At 32.9% G+C, this 21247-nt stretch overlaps 1 protein-coding gene and 1 non-coding gene across 4 annotated transcripts; both read right to left on the bottom strand.

Moving 5' to 3' along the window:
• Nucleotides 1–855: 855 nt before the first annotated feature.
• On the bottom strand, nt 856–13909 carry LOC107011189 (paired amphipathic helix protein Sin3-like 2). Of its 3 annotated transcripts, none has more exons than XM_015210584.2 (24): nt 13690–13909; nt 13495–13573; nt 12472–12687; nt 12165–12348; nt 11973–12071; nt 11717–11890; nt 11352–11637; nt 10791–10927; nt 10432–10507; nt 10328–10357; nt 9983–10158; nt 9722–9876; nt 9236–9363; nt 8869–9123; nt 7284–7862; nt 7053–7135; nt 6365–6964; nt 6147–6244; nt 5925–6063; nt 5672–5824; nt 5396–5559; nt 4348–4471; nt 1545–1720; nt 856–1361 (listed from the first exon to the last, which is right to left on the bottom strand). In XM_015210584.2, the coding sequence occupies exons 2-23, from the start codon at nt 13566–13568 to the stop codon at nt 1583–1585; spliced, it is 4068 nt and encodes a 1355-aa protein (XP_015066070.1). In that variant the 5' UTR covers nt 13569–13573; nt 13690–13909; the 3' UTR covers nt 856–1361; nt 1545–1582. The 3 variants fall into 3 exon arrangements, with proteins under 3 accessions (XP_015066070.1, XP_015066068.1, XP_015066069.1); XM_015210582.2 differs by having other exon boundaries at nt 9983–10176; nt 13690–13908; XM_015210583.2 differs by having other exon boundaries at nt 4348–4459; nt 9983–10176; nt 13690–13908.
• Nucleotides 13910–19913: 6004 nt separating this feature from the next.
• On the bottom strand, nt 19914–20109 carry LOC114076204. Its single transcript, XR_003577081.1, has one exon. It is a non-coding gene; the product is annotated as a U2 spliceosomal RNA (small nuclear RNA).
• Between the last annotated feature and the right edge of the window lie 1138 nt (nt 20110–21247).

Below are 21247 nucleotides of genomic sequence, written 5' to 3'. Positions count from 1 at the left end.
ACTTTTTCATATTTGCAAAATTTATTCAATTATTGGTATTTCCAGAACTTTAAAAGCATTAGAATATTCAATTGTGAAGTATTTATGAAGCTGTTTGGTTAGAAAACAAGTTACGTTGAGATTGTTGTGCTAACTAATACGCATGGTACAACTTCTAAAAAATTATTTATTCGCAAAAATATAATCATTTTAACAAACTTCAATTGAACCGACTACTAAAACCAACCAAGTCTCTTTATCCAAAAAAAAAAAATTGTTTACCTCACACCTTCTTAAACCCCACTAACAAATATACTGCCTAAGTTCCTCTCTGAATTTAAAACACCAAAGGCTTGAATTTGAACATCATCCAAAGTTCCAAACATAGACTATAAATTTGAAAATAGTCTTTTGCAAGACAAGCTTAGAAAATCAAATGACTGCAAGGACAAATTTGCTCAGCCCCAACCATATGGTGGCACTTCATAATTCAGTTCACAGCAAGTTGGCCAATTTTCAATTGCGTTTTTCATGGCATCAATTATAAAATTGAGTAGTGAACTTCAAAAATTGAGTTTCTTCGCTGCAAAACATAGATATCAGCCTTACCATTACAAGTCTCTGGTCATATGTCAAATCACAACCAGTCCACTATCGGAGCACACACATCTTCATATTGTTGGACTCATCAACTCCGCGATGGGAGTGAAGGAAAAACAGTCTGTATATTCCTGCCACGAATGAAACGCATGTACTTCTATTCTCATTTGTGATATCAGGTTTTCAAATCTCACTAGCCCGAAACCCACTGAGAAAAGTTAAAAGCTTCCCCTTCTGAAGGTTCACAAACACTAAGCCCAAACCCAAGACCTCTTCTTAGGATGAAAATACATGTACTTCATATAACTAAACCAATACATAAATGAAGGATAGGCTTAACACCTTGCCAAGAAGGAGACAGATCTTATGTTTTAGCATAGTCAGGAATTGGAGTATGTACTCTGTACAAGATTAGGGACTATACCCACTGAAATATCTAATATAAACCTTTTCACTATACCACTTTCAGCTAGTTCACTTCACAGGGGCCGCTTGTACAGAGACTGCTGCTAAGGAATGCAGTCTAGGCTCATATGTGCTCCCATGGAAGCAATACAACTCAATAAACACAACTCTACAATTAACAATTTAACATCACGAGTGAAACCCACATTTACAAGAAGACGGCTTGAATGCCATTGACAAGTATAATACAGTCAACGAGAAGATCCAAAAGTAGATCCTTGTTCTGACGGTGAAGTCAATTCAAGAGAACCTGCCACCAAGTGCTCAACCAGTGTCCAGTTGGGTCAAGTAAGTTGTACCATAGAAACCAAGAAAATCTGAAGTACACAGAAATAAGAAGGGAATAAGAGTGAGCAAGTATTCCTTTTTTTTTTCCTTTTGAGATCAATGAGTGAAACAAGTTCTTTGAAATAGCAACAAATACTGATGTGAATTACAGTAAGTACAACCAAAAACACCTCCATATATATAGTGATTTGGCTTAGATAGATGGTGCATACCTCAATTACCACATGTTTAACAAGAAAAACACGTATCATCATAATAAGGATGTCAAAACATGGTGAAAGCGTTCTATTCTCTCATGGCCATGACATGATAACCTGCCAGCCGAAATGTTTCTTCTCTTCCTTCCAAGACGGTAAAAGAAATCCTCGGTGTCCAGTACATAAGAAATCTGCAAATCCTCATCTTATCAGTTGAATGAATTTATCCTAAAATTGTTTTTATCTAAGCTGGGAACTGATAAAGGCACTAACTTTCAGTTATAACTAGTGGTAGCAAATGGACGGATTTGGGCGGATATGAAAATAGGTAAAGAAAATGGATTGGGTAAAACGGTCCGAAGTCATAACCCACTTTAATCTCCTACAGCCAAAACACTTAGTTAATTAAAATCAGTTTTCTACTCGGTACAAACCCAACACATGTTTCACAACACCATTCTTGTTCGTTTTCTTCAGGAAAAATACTGACAATCAAAACAAAATTACAGAGTTAATATATTATTAAAGAGTAAAAGGCTAAAAGCACCACCACCCCACAAACTTATTGCCATTTTACCAACTACGCACTTAATCTAACTGAAGTCTTATTACCCCCTAAACCTGTTATATTCAAAATTTCTCAACCCTTAAACACTGACCTGTCCAAGAAAATCAGATATATAAAAATGTTTGTATACAAGCGTTGGGCCCACTCCCTTCACTTTTATTTCCCTCGTTATTTCCAATCCAGTGAACCCCACTTATCTCATTATTCCATCCCCACAATCTTACACACAAAATTTGGATCTCAACCTAAAAATTCTCATCCTTGTCACATACACGAGAACACCATGAACCATTTTAAATGCAGTAAAAAAGACCTCATTTTCAACCACCTGCGACTAGGTAAACTTGTGACCAAATCCAGTTAGGTTTTTTACTGTCTAGTTTGTTAATGTCGAGGTGAGGGGGTCATTGTTCGAGCTTGGATCTATCGTTCAGTGATGATATTCCATCACCGATGAGGCTTTCCGGTCTCGGTTTCCATTCTTCAAGCAATTTTGCAGTTCAAGTCTCAAAAGGCCCACCCCTTCTTTCATTCTATGTTTCAGATACTAGGATACCTTGATCTGTCATTTAATTCGACTGGATATTTGGATGCTTTATTTGTTTTTTAGAAAGTTGCAGTAATTGTAGAATCTCCAAAGGGAAACTGACACATGGGACTATTTAATTCAATTTTAGCAATTTTAGGTCTTTTCGTTCAATTCTTATGAACCACCTGCAAGAGGTGTTATTCACCATCTTGGATGGGTCAGCATATGCACCTTGTTGGGATGGTTCTTACCAGTTGAATTGTTAGTTTAAATACAATGTTTGTTTTCATTATTACTTAAATTTTATTGTATCGTTTAAATTCACCATTATGTAACAATGAAAAGCCTCATTTTAAGTAACGATCGATTTAGTGTGATCGCGTCGTTACCTTAATATTTTCTTCTCATATTGTCTTCACTTATTATTAATAAACCTATTTTCTTCTTTACTCTTGCCTTATTATAATAGCTCTACCCGGTAGAGCTACTTTTCTTATAGATTTTATCATTCAAGTTGTTGGACTGACATTCAGTAACGATTGAGAATAATACAATTTATCCAAACATTGTAATGTAATACGACACATTATGAAACAATACGTAACAACAATCCAAACAAGGTGGGGTTACGAAATTCCAAAAATAAATGCTTCAGGGGAGTAATAGGACGCCACTGTAGAATAGTGGGGGGTGAGCCATTTTCTCTATTCTTAAACATTAACAAGATATTATTTTTTAAAATATAATAAAAACTGGAAATGTGTAAATCAAAATCTTCTCAAATAAATACGGTATAAAGTAGACAAATGCAAATTGATAAGAGCATATTAATTTCGAGTGATGACGCAGCACATTAACTTCAATTAAAAAAAAAATTTGTTTTCGGTCCTCTCACGCAGAAAATATAATATTGAACAAAATTTATAGAACTACACATACAACTGTCAAATATAATGTGAAGCAACAATATAAATTCAACAGAACACATGAAATGGTTAGTAAATTATGGCAAACTTATGAAATTTCATAAGCAAATGATTAAAAGTGTACAATAGTTTTGACTCAATTAAGTTTTAAATTGATAGGATATTATTCAAATGTTCTTAAAAGTTTCCTAAATTGGTCCCCTCCTGAATCTACACCCTCCCATTTATGTTTTTGTCATTTTGCTTCCGCATTTGTACCAATTATAGTAATTCCTCAATATTAATTCTTCATTCAAACAAAATTTTGCAGGTATTTTGGATATGTCAATGTGAGATAATTTGAGCTAACAGTAATATTTCTAAATAGGAAAAAGTAATAAAAAAAATCATTTTTTTGGCTGTAAGAATAGAATAGACCCATGCAACAGAATAGTATGTTGAGTTTGTCCTTAGTCAAATGTGATGGTGCAATATTTGTCTTCACTCGGATAGTTAAAATATGGAAATCCATATTATATATTGTACCTAATATTTATCCATATTTTCATGGGTTAAAATAGATTGAAGTCCATATTTGCCCAATCAAAATATAAGTGATCCAACTCATTAAATGTGCGTTAAATGGACTGATTTTATAAATATGGGCTGAAATTACCGGCTCAAGTTACAACAAACACTAAATAAAGTTAAAGGTACATATTCTTCGGGATTTGCAAAACCCACTTAACAATATCACAAAGTTCTACCAAACATTTGCAATTTCAGCAGTTGAAGTCAAAGAAGAAATTCATGTACCTTTGATGAATTTGAAGCCATCTTACACTCTAAACCGTTCACGAGTATAATATTATCCATCACCATGCACAAGGCAGAAGATACATCATGGTTGGTGTGCTTTCTCTTGTTTCTGCTCACAGATCTCACAAAAAGAAATTAAGAAAGTAAATCAGACATGGAAACTATTAAATGCCTATTCTACATTTTTGATACAATAATTGCAACAAGATAGTGATGAAAGTACAAAGGGAAGGCGGGAAGACGAGATGTCATCTTCTTGAGGACTTGTAAATTCCACTAGGTTGTCTAAATCATTAGCTACAACTCTATTACACCATAAAAACATGTTCCATGAGCATTTTAATTTCACAAATGGCAAGGATGAATTACCAACCTAAGAACACCTATAATTTCTTACTATCCATACAGTCCAAAGAATTGAAGCTTATTCAAATTAGATCAGTCAGTTAAATGAGACTCGAGCGCGAAGGCAGGTGTGCTCCCCTGCCTCCTCTCTCAAGTAAAACTTTCCTAGGGCAGACAGGCAAGGTTTTCCGGTAAGCACCAAAAAGCATCATGATCTGCACCTCTGTCCACATGGTATGTCCATATCTGACATATACTATAGTGGAACAGTACCTTCAGCTTTAATTAACCCACGGTGACTGTTTATGCAAGGAGTCAAAAATTATACTTCTTAAGATGGGTCCAACTCAAAATTTCAACCCTAATTTTTTTCCATAAATTCAAAGGTTCAGAATACAACCCAAGCTCCACGTTCAATTTTACAAAATCTAATGAAAAATATGCAATTTGTTTTGAGTAACAAATCCAGACAGACAAGAGTAGAATATAAAAAATGGAATACGAGTAGCTTCCACAAAGTTTAAAGGTTCCCACATTGAAAGGGTATACATTAACCTACAAAAACACAAGGCTGGGCGGACATCATCTCATACAACCCGTGTCCTCGCCACTCTCTAAACCAAGAGAATATCTGAATTTTTGGTTGAGCTCAACACAAGCTGCATTCCCGAACTTAATCTTTGGATAGGAATCAAATTACCTCTTCAGCATAACTGCAGAAGACTCTTTCTTCCCATGTTCAACAGAAAGATAATCATTATGCAGATAACCAGAAAAATTGGGGTCTACATAAACTGCAACAGCTTCAGACTTCTCACTTCCATCATCCATCAACTGGATGAACAGATGAGTCGGGGAAGATGTCTGCAAGAAGAATCACATAATAACACAGCATATTAATGTACTTGAACACGGTACCATAAATGAAAAAGAGAGGGGTCCAAAGGCAAAAACAGAAAAGTAGCAAGGGACCTACACAATCAAACCGGTAAATGTTCTCCTCATGGAGGAGGACATGAGCATCCTCGTAATAAACTGAATCAACATACTTCTCAGATTTTCGTGATCTTTCATATTCATATAACTGAAGCAGCTTACCATCCAGTTCGTCACTTGAAACAGTTTGAAGCTAAAGTACAAATAAATAAAATAAATAAACCAAAGTTATGGTCAAGAACCACCAAATCATATCATACCACATCACTTTTAAACAATTAGAGCGAAAATACCTGCTTGACCAGTTTATATATCAATTTGTCTAAAGTAAATAGCACATATGACTGGTTCCCAATGATCGATCTGCAATCATCCTCAAACTTTGCATTATCTGCCGATCCATCTAGCAAACTATACAGAGCACGTATGAATCTGCACACACACATCCACTGTTGTTAAAAAATAAGCACGCAGATGTCCTAATCAAACCAAAAGAAAACAAACTGGCAATCCACCTGGCATACGGATCAGAACCAGTATCCTTTCCAGTTTTCCACTTTGATTCAGATGAGGCTGCATTCAGCTTTGCTGATAATAATCTTTCATACAAAATCTGGAAAAATAGAAGGGAAACAAGGAATACAACTTACACCTCTTTAGGTTCAGACAAGAAGCAAGGTTTCAAGGTAGTAAACATTTAGCAGTACCACAATTTAAAAGTAACTCTCCTCACCTGATGAAGCCTGAAAAGCACGTAGAAATCGTCATTTCCATAAAAGACCTGCATGCCATTCTTTACACCCCCACATTGAGGTGAAACCACGTATTTAGCAAGAGGCTTCGAAGTAAGCAAAAATCGTTCAGACATTTGAAGCACCGAGCCATCACCTCCAATAAAGTTTGCTTCACTCGTGCCCTCCACCTCACCTTCACTCTCAACTTTACCATCAAGCTCATCATGATCCACATCATCTTCCTCCTCGTGCTCCTCCCTAGAGCACTCATCAGCAGCAGACTCACTGCCCGAATTATCTTCTCCTGCCTCAGAAACATTTTCACTATCCTCATCATCAGCATCTGCATCATTATCACCAGCAGCATCCTGACAACCAACAACTTCAGCACCCCCAGATTGATATTGCATACTTCCATTGAGGGAGGCACAATCTCGGAAGCCAACAAAATTGTCCTCTTCAAAGTCCCCATTAGGCGACAACTCACCTTCCTCTTTTTCATTTTTGGAGGGATCAACTGAATCAGCATTATACCCACTAATTCTAGAACCTTCAGCAAACCCGTTATTTACCAAGGGAAGTGATCTAGAAATGTCACCCTGTGTCAAAAAGAGAAACACATTTAACTTTGAGTAATGATATGATCATTAGCGTAAATCACACTTAACATAAATTTGAGCTTCACACCTCTGAAGTTGGTAAGTTATCAATATTACACTTGGCTCCTTCGCCATCCTCAGCAGTACCATTACGGGGTCGCGTATTGCACCCTGGATAAGCAAAATCAGTTTGGTAAATTAAGGAACTTGGTCAAAACTAAACAACAACACCAGTAAGTCCAACAAATTCAGCATCATTAAGACAGTGAAGAAACATCCATCAATCACCAGAAATCAGACATAGTCCAAATATATATACCTGAAGTACTTTCTGATCTTGCACAAACATTATCTGCTCCAAGGGAAGCAGCTGCATCAGAACTAATTAAGTGTTCACCATCTGCCGCTAATCCATCTTCCTTGGGATGAGCATCTGTGTTTGCGACGCTTGTCCTGGAAGAATTTAGACGTTGAGGGGAACACTTAGCATCTCCATTGCAGACAACTTTTGATTTCTTAGACTTAGTAGTGCTAGCATCCATACTAGGACTTCCATCACTTTCACCAATGCTAGTTCCATTTCTCTTCAAACCATGATGCTTCGACAAGACATCATCGTCAGCAGCCTCAGAGCCATGAAGACGATTAGTGACACCAAACATTGGCTCAAGAAAGGTGGTCCATAACCTTAGTACTTTATTTAACTGTTCTTCTGTGGAACAAACCTCTTTGCAAGAATACTTGATAAATTTGTACATGTCTTCATGAACATCAGGATCAGAAAATTCAAAACCAAGATGAGGACTTATTGGATGTCTACTGCCAGCAGCAATAGCAAGAATCATGTCATCTTCTTTCAGCTTTTGATCCTTAATTTCTTTGATCTCCGCCACTAAGGCTGTCAATCAGAATAATGAAACTATAAGAAACAACTCCAGGAAACATTTAACTACAAATATCAATGTTGATACATTGAAGATTAAGCAGTCATCCGATACTTGGGCTTTACATCACTGACTGAACTCACCATCAAATACTCGGAACTGTGTAGCAGTAGCACACAATAAATAGAAAAAATATACTGCAAGGAAACTAGATTAACTAGGACCAGAGAACAGGAGGAACATACTTGAAAAGTTTGACAAGCTCACTAGAACAAGCAGTCTATATTTCTAAATAACGGTAAGACATAATGAAGCCTGTAGCTAGTACATCAGAATGCTTGTAGTATCTGTATAGGAAATAAAGGCAGAAAAGAACATACATGAAAGTCCAGCTTTAAAGGCTAGAATGTATCAAGGGAGTGAATATCCAATTAAAATGTGAATAACGCTAGAAAGTAACTCGAAAAAAGAGTAAGAGAAAATACTATTATATGCAATGATTCAATAACTATAATGCTAGTTTCTGAGAGAAAGTATTGGCAATGTTGCTAGAGATGATATCAAGTAAAGTCGCTAGAAAAATTAGAGGATGATAGCAGTGTAAGTAATTGACCAAATTGTTGTTCGAAGACATCTAACTGAAAAATAAAACAGGTTTTACAAGTCAAACTACAAAACTAAAGCAGCAGATCTTCTGCATGGACGAAAGTAGTATGTTCAGGCTGCATCCATCTCAAAAATAGAAAAGAAACAACATATTTAGCATAGTAAAGGAAAGAAGGAGTTGATGGCTTGTCCTGAAGGTGTAAGAATTGAAATGAACGGAAAGCTTTGGAACCAACAGAACAAATGAATAATGGAAGGCACAAACATTATGGTGCACTAATATAAGCCTGATAGAAATAACATTTGTTATCGCCATATCACCATGAAAAATGCAGGTTGAGAATCAAAATAACTGTGAGAAAATCCACAGTGAAAACCATGATCATCAAATACAAACTGAACGCCGGAACTCACATTTGGTGCTAAGGTTCTTCGAATCTTGTTGCTTGAAATAGAAACTTCGGTGGTCAAGTGACTTGTAATGGTTCTTAGAATAAATTTCAGCCCACACTTTGTTGAAGTCTGAGCGACACTTTGTCCACTCCTCCTGTTTCTGCTTCAAGCGGGTTAATACAACAGGCAGCGTAACAGGTGGGTTTTTCCGCAAAATGTCCATCACATCCAGACCATGGTCACCATATATCCGCTCAATGCACCTTAAATTCAATGCTGCATAAAATAGAACTTCATGTATCAGCAAGCTACAGATCTACATATCTTTTATGTTAATGAACTGAAAAAGAAAAAGAGAAGCATCTTGGTGATATCAGCAATGCCAAACCTGTGAAGTGGTCTTCAATGCGGATTGGGCCATCCGCACCAACTGAATTGTCATTAAGAGAATTCAATAATTCTTCTGCACGCTTAGCGGTTGAACTCACTGACTCCAATAACATGTCTAGCTCAAACCTGATGTCAACGGAATAAACCATCATTATGAAATACAGAGGAAAATCACTAAGCAAGCCTTAAGAGAATATAAAACAGTAGTTTTATGAGTCAATAAGCTATTACAAGAACCATATACATTTGGTAGTTCTTATATGTCATGATAATTGCAGCTCACAAATGAGAGATGAGCTCGTAGAAGTAATAGGAAGGCCAGGTTTTCTGCACTCTTCTAAACTGATTGTTTCCTTCGGATCTATTTTGTTTTCTAATATTCATCATACCCAGGTTTCTCTCTTTCACTTTCTTTTTCTTTTCTCACTTTCTTTGGTTTGCAATGGGTTAGGCTTAACCCAATAACACTTGTTAAGAAACCTACCTATCATCTTCACATCGAAACAGACTCTCTTCATACTGGTTTCTACGCATGTGCTTGAATGAGTAGTCCTCACTTCCTGAAGTCACAGATACCCAGTGATCATTCAACACTTGAGCGCCGAGCTCTGACCTTTGGCTAGCTGTAGGTATCGGATACTGCGGAACACAGATTTAACAAGTTCAAGTTAATATATAGTTCAGAATGGATAGAGATTCCTCCACATAAGATCTATTCATAAAGACAGATAGAGGAATTTCTTACGTCTTCAGGAAGAAGTCGATAACTGGGAGTGCAGCTCTGACAGTTTGAAAGGTCAAGCTCCTGAATGGATTTTCCCCAGTATTTCTCCTTGTACCGGTCCTTTTCCTTACCTCCATCAATTTCACGCTTCTGTTCTTTGTCTTTCTCCTCCTCCTTCACCGACTTAGATGTATGCCCTTCATTCCACAAAGATTCTGTTATTAACAGAAGACTTCATCAGACTATAGTGGTAAACAACAGGCACCCAACAAGACAAACAAGTGATTTTTGCTTTCTCTCTCTGTTCTTTTTCTGCTTTCTTTTGCTTTTTTTTGGTGGTTAAGTTTCAGGTGTTGTGCTACTTACTTTTGCTCATAACACCTGCGAGAAATCCATCTGCAAAGTAGGTATAATTCAGAGTCCTACAGATGTAACATTGAAACTATATAAACTTAAAATACCAGAATTACCAATTCGTTCGCAGCGCTCCAAAAATTCATTGAATCCCTCCATAAGATCAGGATATTTTCCAAGTAAATCAGCAACCTGAAATAACCGTTTCTTACAAATTGTGATGCTTAAATGCAAATCATTTAGTAAATTGATTCCAAATATTGTAGTGTCATTCAGCTAGTTTTCCACCACAAGGTGAGTATAAAGTTATCACCCCTGGCCGGATAACTCAGAACCAATTTGTATTTCTAGCATGGCTTGTGCCTAATCAATGTCCATTATATGATATATAATATTTTGGAATGTCTCCTATCTGTTAGATAAAACAATGAAAGATCACTGCAATAAAGGAGTAAAAGGTACAAGATAGACATACCAAACTTTGTAACTCCTTTCTTGTAATTATTTCTGTACTATAAATATGGAGGCACTTTAGGAATGCCTGGTAATCAGTTGGACTGCGCAGTCTCTCCTTTACTCTTTCACAGAAAGTGAACTCTTGGCTATACATATCTGGCATGATCACAGCAAATCATAATTCAAGGTCAATCATCAAATCTAATGACACTATGCAATATACAAAAATTATATTAAGAACTCCAAAATGAAACAACAAAGTGAAACTCGCAGGTTAGGAACACACTCCACCAGAACAAAGGAGCAAGCAAAAATGACACAAATTTTTTTTTTGAAGGATCACCCTTTTGAACTTTCAGCATAAGATGGAACTTTTGTGATTAAAAATGAACTAACAACAATCAGAACTTCAAAACTCAAATAGAAACATAAGGTAAATGAAAATCATTCAGCAAAACAGACTATACTGAGGGGTCATAAACCTAAAGAAAGCAAGGGAGAAAATGCTAAAGAACGAATCATATACAAAAGCATTAGCATCCTCATATAATAACGATCAGAATGCTAGTCATGCACTCACTTTTCACACCATCTTTATCATCGTAAGTGCCTCCAAACTCTTCAACCCTCCGAGCAGATTTCCTTTTATCAGTACTGCGGTGCATGCTTAAATCTCCATTATTCTCATTACCAGGTTCTCTGTAATCCTGATCGCGACCTCTGCGGTCCCTGTTCTCTTTTTCAGCGCGCCTCTTTTGCTCTTTATGCAACTTCATCATTGTTTTATCATCCTCCATCTCAGGGGGATCAACACTAAGATCACGTTCTGCATGAGGATTGATAATTCTATCCCGACGGAAACGTTGCTAGAACAAATAAATCGCAGACTCATCAATATGGCAGTGGAACAACTAGAATTAGATAACAAGATAAATTATAGAATACCTTGTCCATGTTTGATTGCCGAAGCAATGGAATAGAAGAGCTCCTCTCATCATAACGCTGGAAAGAAGGGCGGCCAAATAATGTTTGTGTTGCTGATGCAGTACCTGAATTATCTGGCAGGAATCTCGTGAACTCATCCAGCAAATCCGCATGGTCTTCAAAAAGGGCTGCAACCTACTCATATACAGAGTAGCAAATACATTTAAAATATAAAAAGATTCTTTCATATTTATGCACCAAATATGAAGTGTAGTACCTCCTTGTACACCTCAGTGATGCCCTTGTGTTCCTTCCTATACATGTTCAATATGTCTAGAAAAGACTTGTACACATGATCATCATTTTGGAAACGTTTCTGCAGGAATCAGAACCTCACATATTATTAGCGAATTTCCTAGCAAATGAACTGAAATTATTATCCTACAATTAAAAGCACCAACACTATTACCTTTATTTTGTTCACAAAGCTGATAGCTTCTTCAAACTCAACTGTTTTCTTTGGAGGAGCCTGTTCTTCATCAGTGAGGGTTATTTCATAGCCCTTTGGTAAGAAAGTATTGAAGCCAAGGATCAAATTTGGATGCCCTTTAAACAAGTCTTTAACTCTTGCTATGACACCCGTAGTGTCAATTCTGTGAGGGAAAATCAAAATAATTATGCAAAAGTACCCCATGAATAATCGGATTTGAAGATTACCTTCTTTTTTGTTTGTTTTATGAAAAAGAAAATGAGAGATGGAAGGGCAGACAGCAAACCTTTGAGCCTTAAAGTCTTTCATAACATCAAGGAACAAGTCATATTTCTCCCTTTGGTCTTGAAACATGTCCTTAACTTCCTTCAAGTAAGACAATGCATCATTAGTTGTCAACTTTTGGGTACTAGCACTGGCACCAGTACCCCCTCCACCGGTGCCGCCACCACCACTGCCTCCACCACCAGCGCCACTTCCAGGAAGCTGTGATTGGCCGTACCTGCGTTGGGAGAAAAAGTAAAAATATACAAAGAATCAAACCACCAAAAGCCACCAATTTTTTTGCTGTAAACATGTAATATTGACGATTTTCCTCCCATCATATACTTTAACTGGGATTAAGTATAGTTATCATCCCCTCTTAACGCCTTGATTCATTTGGACCCAAAAGTCATAGTTTTAGATTCTTCGCTTAAGATTGTCAACAGCTCAAAAAAACAAAACCAAATAAATACTGCTTTGTTTCTAGTTTGATATGGTAAATCCACCCGACCCCCAGTCCAGGAGCCAACAGTGGCCTTATTCCACTTCGGTCCCTTGCTGATTTGAATCCTTAGAAGTCCCTTTCCCCTAACCAGTCCCTCCCTTAGCAACCCATAGTTCCATTTCTGGGAAATTAAACCAGTCTCCTTAATTGGATTGTTGATGAAACAGTCTGTTAATACTTGAAACAGTTTAAAAGAAAGATACCAAATTAAATCCACCAAATTAAAAGCAGCATAAAGATCATAACTTTAATTTAAAAATCCCCTAGAAATTCTCCGAGGGTTAGAAGTAAACAAGGATATGACCTAAACGCAAATTTTTAGTTATGGCGGAAGGCTACATCTATCAACTTCTGATCACAGAAATATTAGCTATCATCAACCGCATAGAAACTAAAAGTCTCTAATTTACTCAAAAAACTAGCAAAAACGATCAGCAAATTCAAAGCTTAAAAAAGAATCATAACAGAGAACTTTTCAACACCAAAACGACCTGATTTAAACCAATAAAACTCCAGAAACACAAAATGAGAAGAGCTTACGATTCTCCCTTCGATGAACCAAATGGCCGCTTAAATTGAGGATTAGCATATCCATCCTCCCTTAATCTCTTCATAGCTTCTGCAAAAACAAACAGTAACAAAAGCTAGTCCATAACAGTTCAAAATTCAACACCGAAAAAAAAAAAGAAAAAAAAATTTTACTCATCTCATTATCTAGAAACTAGAAAAACTCACCTTTGAATTATTTTTCCTCCTCAGATTTTCTGAAGAAATTCACAGCAGATCTAACCAGTGGTTGAAGAGAAAAACAGTTCAAACGTTTGGATCAAAAAAAAATAATTGTTATTCTCTATGATTTTCGCCTTTTCTCCTTTCTCTCTCTAACGTCGGAGAAGAACACACAAACAATTTTTGAAGAGAGTAGTGAAAATGTATTAAACTTTAAGAGAAAATTATAAAATGAGTATTAACTATACTATTATCTGTAACGTGACCCAGTTTTTTATTTACTCCACTAATAACACGATATATATCATAAGTATTTTATTTTCAAAATTAATTTGATTTAGCAAAAGGGCTTCAGTTTTTTCAAATTCTTGCCCTATATTTTGGGCTTTAAAATGTGTTCTTGCATTTGGGCTCAAGTTGGGTTTGAGGTTATGGATAAGCCCAAAGTTTTTTCAATGTTCAACTTTAATTAACTTGATTGATTGATAGGTTTATGGTTACGTTACCATGAAAAGTTTCATTTTGTATAACATTTCTCGGTGAATCCTAATAGAGATATGACTCATCTGGTAAAGTATCATAAAATTTCGATATTTGCAGGGTTGTGGCTCTAAATTTGCACATATGGATTATGAGAAAAGGGGTGAAGGACATATTTTATCTAACCTAGAGTGCTTGTGAAAATACAAATTGATTTACAATAAGGATCGTGGCAGAGTGGTAAGTATCTCTTTATTTTTAATCAGAAAACTCGGATTCGAGTCCCTTGAGGTATAGAGTTCTCTTTGTTAGGGAGCACTTTACCCCTAATTTGAAACTTTCTGATGCGAATCTAAATTTAGTCGAACTTACCGAATCAATTGGGAAACCAAAAAACATACAAATTGATTTCCTTATCTATACTGTTAATTCAAGTTTCGTATAATTTACTACATTATATTTATTTATTTATTTGCAGAAATAAGAGTATATAATTGAAAGTGATGAGAAAAATATTTTTATAAGTAATCACAAATATATTAATCACAAATATACTAGCTAAGTAATCACAAATATATTAAAATTTACTTATTTGATTTATTGATACTAGCTTACTGAAAGACGCTAGTAATTAATATATCATTATGTGTATTGAACATTGTATTTACTGGGGAAAATAATAAATTTTATTTGTTTGGATTGAGTTATATTTTGATCCAATGAGTTATAATGTTTTAATCTAATTGATGGATCATTTTAAATTAAAATATGTTCAATGAATTATGAAAATATCAAAATCAAATGAACTAATCGAATTTAAATTTATTTTATCACGCCTACTATGGTTATTATACATTGAACTTTAAAAGAGTCTTTTGGCTAACCGCATGAAATAAGTTCTAAAAAATTATCACACAAAAATTAAGAGTATTTCGATAGCGGCACAAATAACCAAATAACATCTTATTTGTGGTATAAAATAACATTAATATTATTTAGTGGGAGAATTGATGTGTTATTTTACATGAATCTAGTGGGAGAATTGATGTGTTATTTTACATGAATCTTTATATTAAATTTCTTAAAAGACAACAAGACAAGAACTTTATGTATGCATACATAATAAATATAATAATTTTGTTAATACTCATCACAATTTTTGAGGTGCAACTGCTCACATTAGTAATTAATTAAGATATTGACGGACATTTCACCAGCATAAGTATACACTACTTTTCATAAGTTTATATTTAATGAAAATTTTAGACACTTAAACGGTGAGGATGAAATTCTTTGACCAAATTCAACTCACACCGATCAACATTCTATACAAATTCTTTTGAAAAGAAAATTTGGAAAAAATCTGAAATATTTTAAATTTTAATTGAAATTATTATAATAATATTAAATTTTAAGAGGACATTTTATTTCTATATTATTTAATAGTGTATTTTAAAAATATATATATGTGTCTACATGGCTATCATATATATTTCATCATTTTAAATAATAATATGTTCACGTGAGCATATTTATATCTTTAAAAAGTACGGGAATAAAAAATCCTTGATAAAATTTGATATCGTAATAATAATTCCGATCAAAATTAAAATATTTTTCAGATCCTTTTCCCTGAAAACATTTTGAATTTTTTTTAAAAAAATCAATATACGATAGTAACAAAAACTAACTTGGTGAATGTTTTTTTAAGGTTTGAAATTGTTTCACAAATAATTTAACATTTTACTCATTTAGCTTATTGCACATAAATATTTCTCATAAATAATTTCCATCGAAGTGAAATTTAACTTATCTACCTCGATGAATTTACAAAAGTGAATTTCTTTATTTAAAAAGAAAAATTACACAAAAACAAAATATTGTCACTGATTTGAGAAGTATGATTTCATATATGAGTATATGATTACACGATCTTCCTTTATTCATATTAAAATCACATAAGTGAATTTTTGAAATGAAAAAGTATCATATTTACTTTGTTTCATTTTATATAACGTTATTTAACTTAACACAATTATTTTTTAAAAAAATGAAGTTTGTCTAATAAATTAAGATCTAAACAATTCTTAAATATTAGTGGAACTGTAAATTATTTCATTAAAAATAACTGAATTTTAAAAGTTAAATTATTGTTAACTATATTAAAGGGACATTATTTTTAAAATAAATTAAAAATAAAAGGTCATACAAAATATGAGATGAAATATAAACTAAAATTCTAAATTTTGCTCGAAAAATAACGGTAGCTTGCCAAATTTATAACATCATCATTAACTCAACTTAACTTGAATTTAATCGAATTAAAGTATGTTGTAGTACTCCTAAAATTAAAAATCTCAACTTCATTTTCCACATAAAACTATTATTTAGTAATTAAACCTTATAAGCAAAACATAACCGATTCATCCAACTAGTAGTATACCAATTTAACTTGGCAATTAGCAACCCTACAATGAGAAAATTTTTATAATTTTATTTAAGTGCATTTATCTTATAGACGAGTAAATTATAGCTTCTCATGTAAATTTAAAACGAATAAATATATAATTTGAGTTAATATCTCAAAAGGTCATTCAACTTTGAGAATTTATCTAGTAAAGTCATTAGACTTTATTTTGTATCAATAAAAATCACTAAAATTGGACATTTCTACCAATAAAATCACTGAATCAAATTTATTATTAAAAAAGTATTGACATAGCAAAATAAATTACTCGTATATTTTTATATCATATAACCAAATCCACAAATAAATAAATAAAAAGAAAACTCATTAAATCGGCACAAACTAAATTACCAAAACAAAATTTTTTTATGATATTGTTGAATAATTTACTTCTTGATTTAATAAATAAATGAATATCTTTTCTTAGTGAAACATATTTTTATATGAGAAAATTTTGCATATAGCCACAAGAATAAATTTCATTAGGTTTTTAGCTATAGTTTACATATTTACAGGTTGTAGCTACAGTTTTAATGGTTATAGGTAAGCAAATTTGTATAATTCGATATAATTTTTGTACGAAACGAAAATTCAAACTTTTAAAAAGATAATAACGGTAATTTCAATTGGAAAAAGGTAAACAATTCCTTAATTCATGCAATAGTATCTCTTTAGACTTTCATATCAACATGACTTTCTTTCCTTACGTAAATGTATAAATTGATTTATATTTGTTATTGTATGAATTATTATTGATTGATTCAATTCATCGATGACTGTAGTTTATGTGAAATTGGTGATTGTAAAAATTAGTTATTTTATAATTCTATAAACAAATTATTCAAAGGTGGGTTGTATTTGTATATTTTGTATATGTATATGTCAGTTTTACTTTTGATGGAATTAGTATTTGCATATGTATAATTGATTGATGATCGTAGTTTATGTGGGATCAGAGTCCGTATAAATTAGCTATTTACATTTGCAATTCTATAAAATGAGTATTAAAATGCCTGATATATATTTGTATATTTTGTATATGTATAATGGGATAATGCCCAAGTACCCCCTCAACCTATGCCCGAAATCTCAGAGACACACTTATACTATACTAAGGTCCTATTATCCCCCTGAACTTATTTTATTAATAATTTTTTACCCCTTTTCAACCTACGTGGCACTGTCTTGTGGGCCCAATGATGATTGACTTTTTTTTCAAACTAGTGCCACGTAGGCTAAAAATGGGTAGAAAATTACTTATAAAATAAGTTCAGGGGGGTAATAGGACCTTAGTATAGTATAAGTGTGTCTCTGGGATTTCGCGCATAGGTTGAGGGGGTACTTGTGCATTTTCCCTATATATAATTGATAACATGAAATTATTATCTTTTATCAATGAGCTATTTTCATCTATAATTGTATAAAAGGAGTAGTGACAATTGATTTTTAATGTATAATTCACACATGATTTGTTATAATATCTTTCAAAACTATTTTGGATTATTCTTTATCCATAAATTTGATTTTATCTAATTATAAATTTAAAAAATCACATGAAAATGCAGTCATATACATATACAAATTAAAAGGACAAGTATGAAACCACAAAAAAAGAAGAAACTTAACTGCATATTGCCATGAAAATCAGAGAGCGTGATTTGACAACGAAAAATTAAATTTATTAAATTTGGAAATCAATTTGTGTTGAGGGATTTAAGAAGAAAATAAGGTAAAGGATTGAGAAACAGAAGGAATCATTTATGTATATGGAAAAGGAACAGCTACACATGCTTATACAGGTTGAAAGATGAGCAATGTAATTATAACCAAGAATTGGTGGCTTGTAATAAAAATAAACTCTAGCTATAATAAATAATTAACTAATATAAGTTTGCTTAATCGTATAATTTTCTCTTTTTGTATTATTGTAATACTAATACCATAATAATTTGCCTTCTTAATTAAAAAAAAAGTACAAGTACTATAGCAAAAAAAAAACAATTTAAATCCAAAACAGGAAGAAAAACAATATATAAATGTCAAAAATAGAACAAGTATTTATTAATTAAGTTCTTCAGCGTGTAACAATTTTAGATGTTTTTTGCTATAAATAATAGGTAAAAAACTTACTTTTCTTCGTAATTTTCGCTATTTGCTAACGTTAGATTTTTTAAACTTGAAAATAATATTATTTTAAAATTGTTAATAAATAAATCTTGAAATTTGAATTTGTGTTTTGCACATACATTTAAGTTATTTTTTTTAAAAAAAAGTTTTCTGAGAGGAAGTGGAAGTTTTTAATGAGATTTCTTTAATGTTTATTTATTTGTGAGATTCATATAAAAATAATAATTTATTTCGCTATATGTCAATACCTTTTTTTTGCAATAAATTAGATTGAGTGATCTTATTGATAGAAGGTCTAAGTTTAGTGATTTTAGTGGATGTAATACAAAGTTTAATGATTTTGCTAGATAAATTTTCAAAGTTAAGTGACCTTTTGAGATATTAACTCTATATAATTTACATAGTAGAACACAAACATGTTAACATAGTTTGAATAATGTTTGAATAATTAAAAGGAAATCTTTCACACATAGCTACTAAAAGATACCAATTATAATCATTACAATTCGTAGCTACATGTTATAGGAAAGAAGAGAGGTGAGCGAGAGACTGGAAGAGAGGTGAGAGAGCGCAAAAGTGGGAGAGGTGAATTGTATGTGTATATTGGTTAAAGATAATTTCATATTATACATATATATTTGTTATATGGCAAAAGCGATACTGGGAGAGATAGGAGAGATGCAGCAAATTAGGAGATGGAGGAGAAAGACGGGTATTGTTAGATTGTTGTATACTTTATACATATGCATTTGAATAAAACGCAAGCGAGAAGGGGGAGAGGTGGATTGTTATATTGTTAGATAATTGTATTATTATACAAAATAAAAAGCAAGTGAAATTAGAAGAGAGACGAGCAAGAAAGATAAGTCGTATAATATTATATTATTAAATAATATACATATTTATTTGTATATTCTAACGAATTATATACAACTAATTATACAAACTTAAAATCAACCCATGTAATTAATATATAATATTAATCATGAGTGACAATTATAACAATAATAAATAATTAAATAATAAATAATTAAATAATCTTATGTTACTTAAAATGTAATTTTATTTTCCCTTTAAATTATTAGTTACTCAAATCTGTATTAACGGGCCTAATAGTAGTAATGGGCCAAGGTAAACTAATTTTGGAGTAGAATTGGTGGGGTGCACCAGGCCAGTGCAGTAGTGCAACGCATGGGCGACGCTTGAGAGTCCAGGTAGCAAGCTACCTTAATGAACTCTCCCCCTTAAAAAATTGAGTTAATATCGTGTGAACCAATAGTCCACATATCAGATATTAAACTGATAAGAACAGATACTACACTTGATCTTAGCCAAAAGGCCGAGAAAGGTATGATTTTTCAGATTGAAGGGCCTCGTTTTTTATAGTAACATTTTTCGTTGTCTGCATATTAGTTCTCATCGATGTGGGATGAACAGAGTCTTTCATATGTACCAGCCTCTGCCTAACGTGAAAATGAATTCGAGTTATTGCCTAGCTATTAAATGGGTCAGAATTTGTTGTACAAATTGAACAATTTTGATGTTTTTATTTTATTTCATTGTGATAGTCCTGTAGATTTACAAGAGATTTATTCATTGTTGTGCTACTAAATTTGTAACCTTGTTATGAAAAAATATATATTCGATACACAAATTTTTGTAGTGTTATCAAATAAACAATTGTCAAATAAAAAATAAGAGAAAACTGAAATGAATTCAATATCGTAACACAAAGTAAATAACGAAAGTGACTGATTTTTTTATAAACTTAAAAGAGTAAATCATTACAATTGTACGCATTAGAATCGGGGACGGTTCAAGCACATTAGTGATCTAAAGTCAAAATAAAAAGAGGTCTTAAACTTTTAAACATTGTTTGATATAACTTTTATATAGTGAAATTCTACTATTAACATTTTTCAATTGGTAATATAATTAATTTCTATTATCTTTTATGTGACATATTACTCCAAATAGCCTAAACTGACGTGTTATTTACATTTGGTATAAGCAAAGGATTATTGTTACCCACTTCTAACAAAGAGTGTATTTAAGCTATAGTCTTCTATATAGTTCAGAGTCAATTAATACAAGTATACATCCAGTTTTTTGCTTTCTATCTTCTTAAAATTGTTCAGTATTCTAAATATATTTATGTTGGATAATATATATTCACAGCGGAAGCATATCAAGAATCTTTACTGCTTACATGAATAATAGATAACTAATATTGTTTATGTTAAAACAAATATCATGCTACATAAATATACTGAAAGTTAATTCGATAAATACTTCTTGAAGCGTGAGCGGATACCTTCAAGCGAATTTCCAAGTTAAACGGATCTTCAAGCGAATCTACAAGATAGCTATAGTCTTCTACAGTGACTCAAGTCACATTCGAACTCTCTCAATACTCGGGTGGGCAAACATTGAATAGAATACTAATCATCATCTTTTTAGGTTAGAATAATCCATGTATATAGAGATTTC

Source organism: Solanum pennellii, chromosome 2 (assembly GCF_001406875.1).
Source record: "Solanum pennellii chromosome 2, SPENNV200".
Classification (NCBI taxonomy): Eukaryota; Viridiplantae; Streptophyta; class Magnoliopsida; order Solanales; family Solanaceae; genus Solanum; species Solanum pennellii.
Note: the sequence above shows the minus strand (reverse complement) of the source record. Positions and strands in the feature narration are given on the sequence as shown.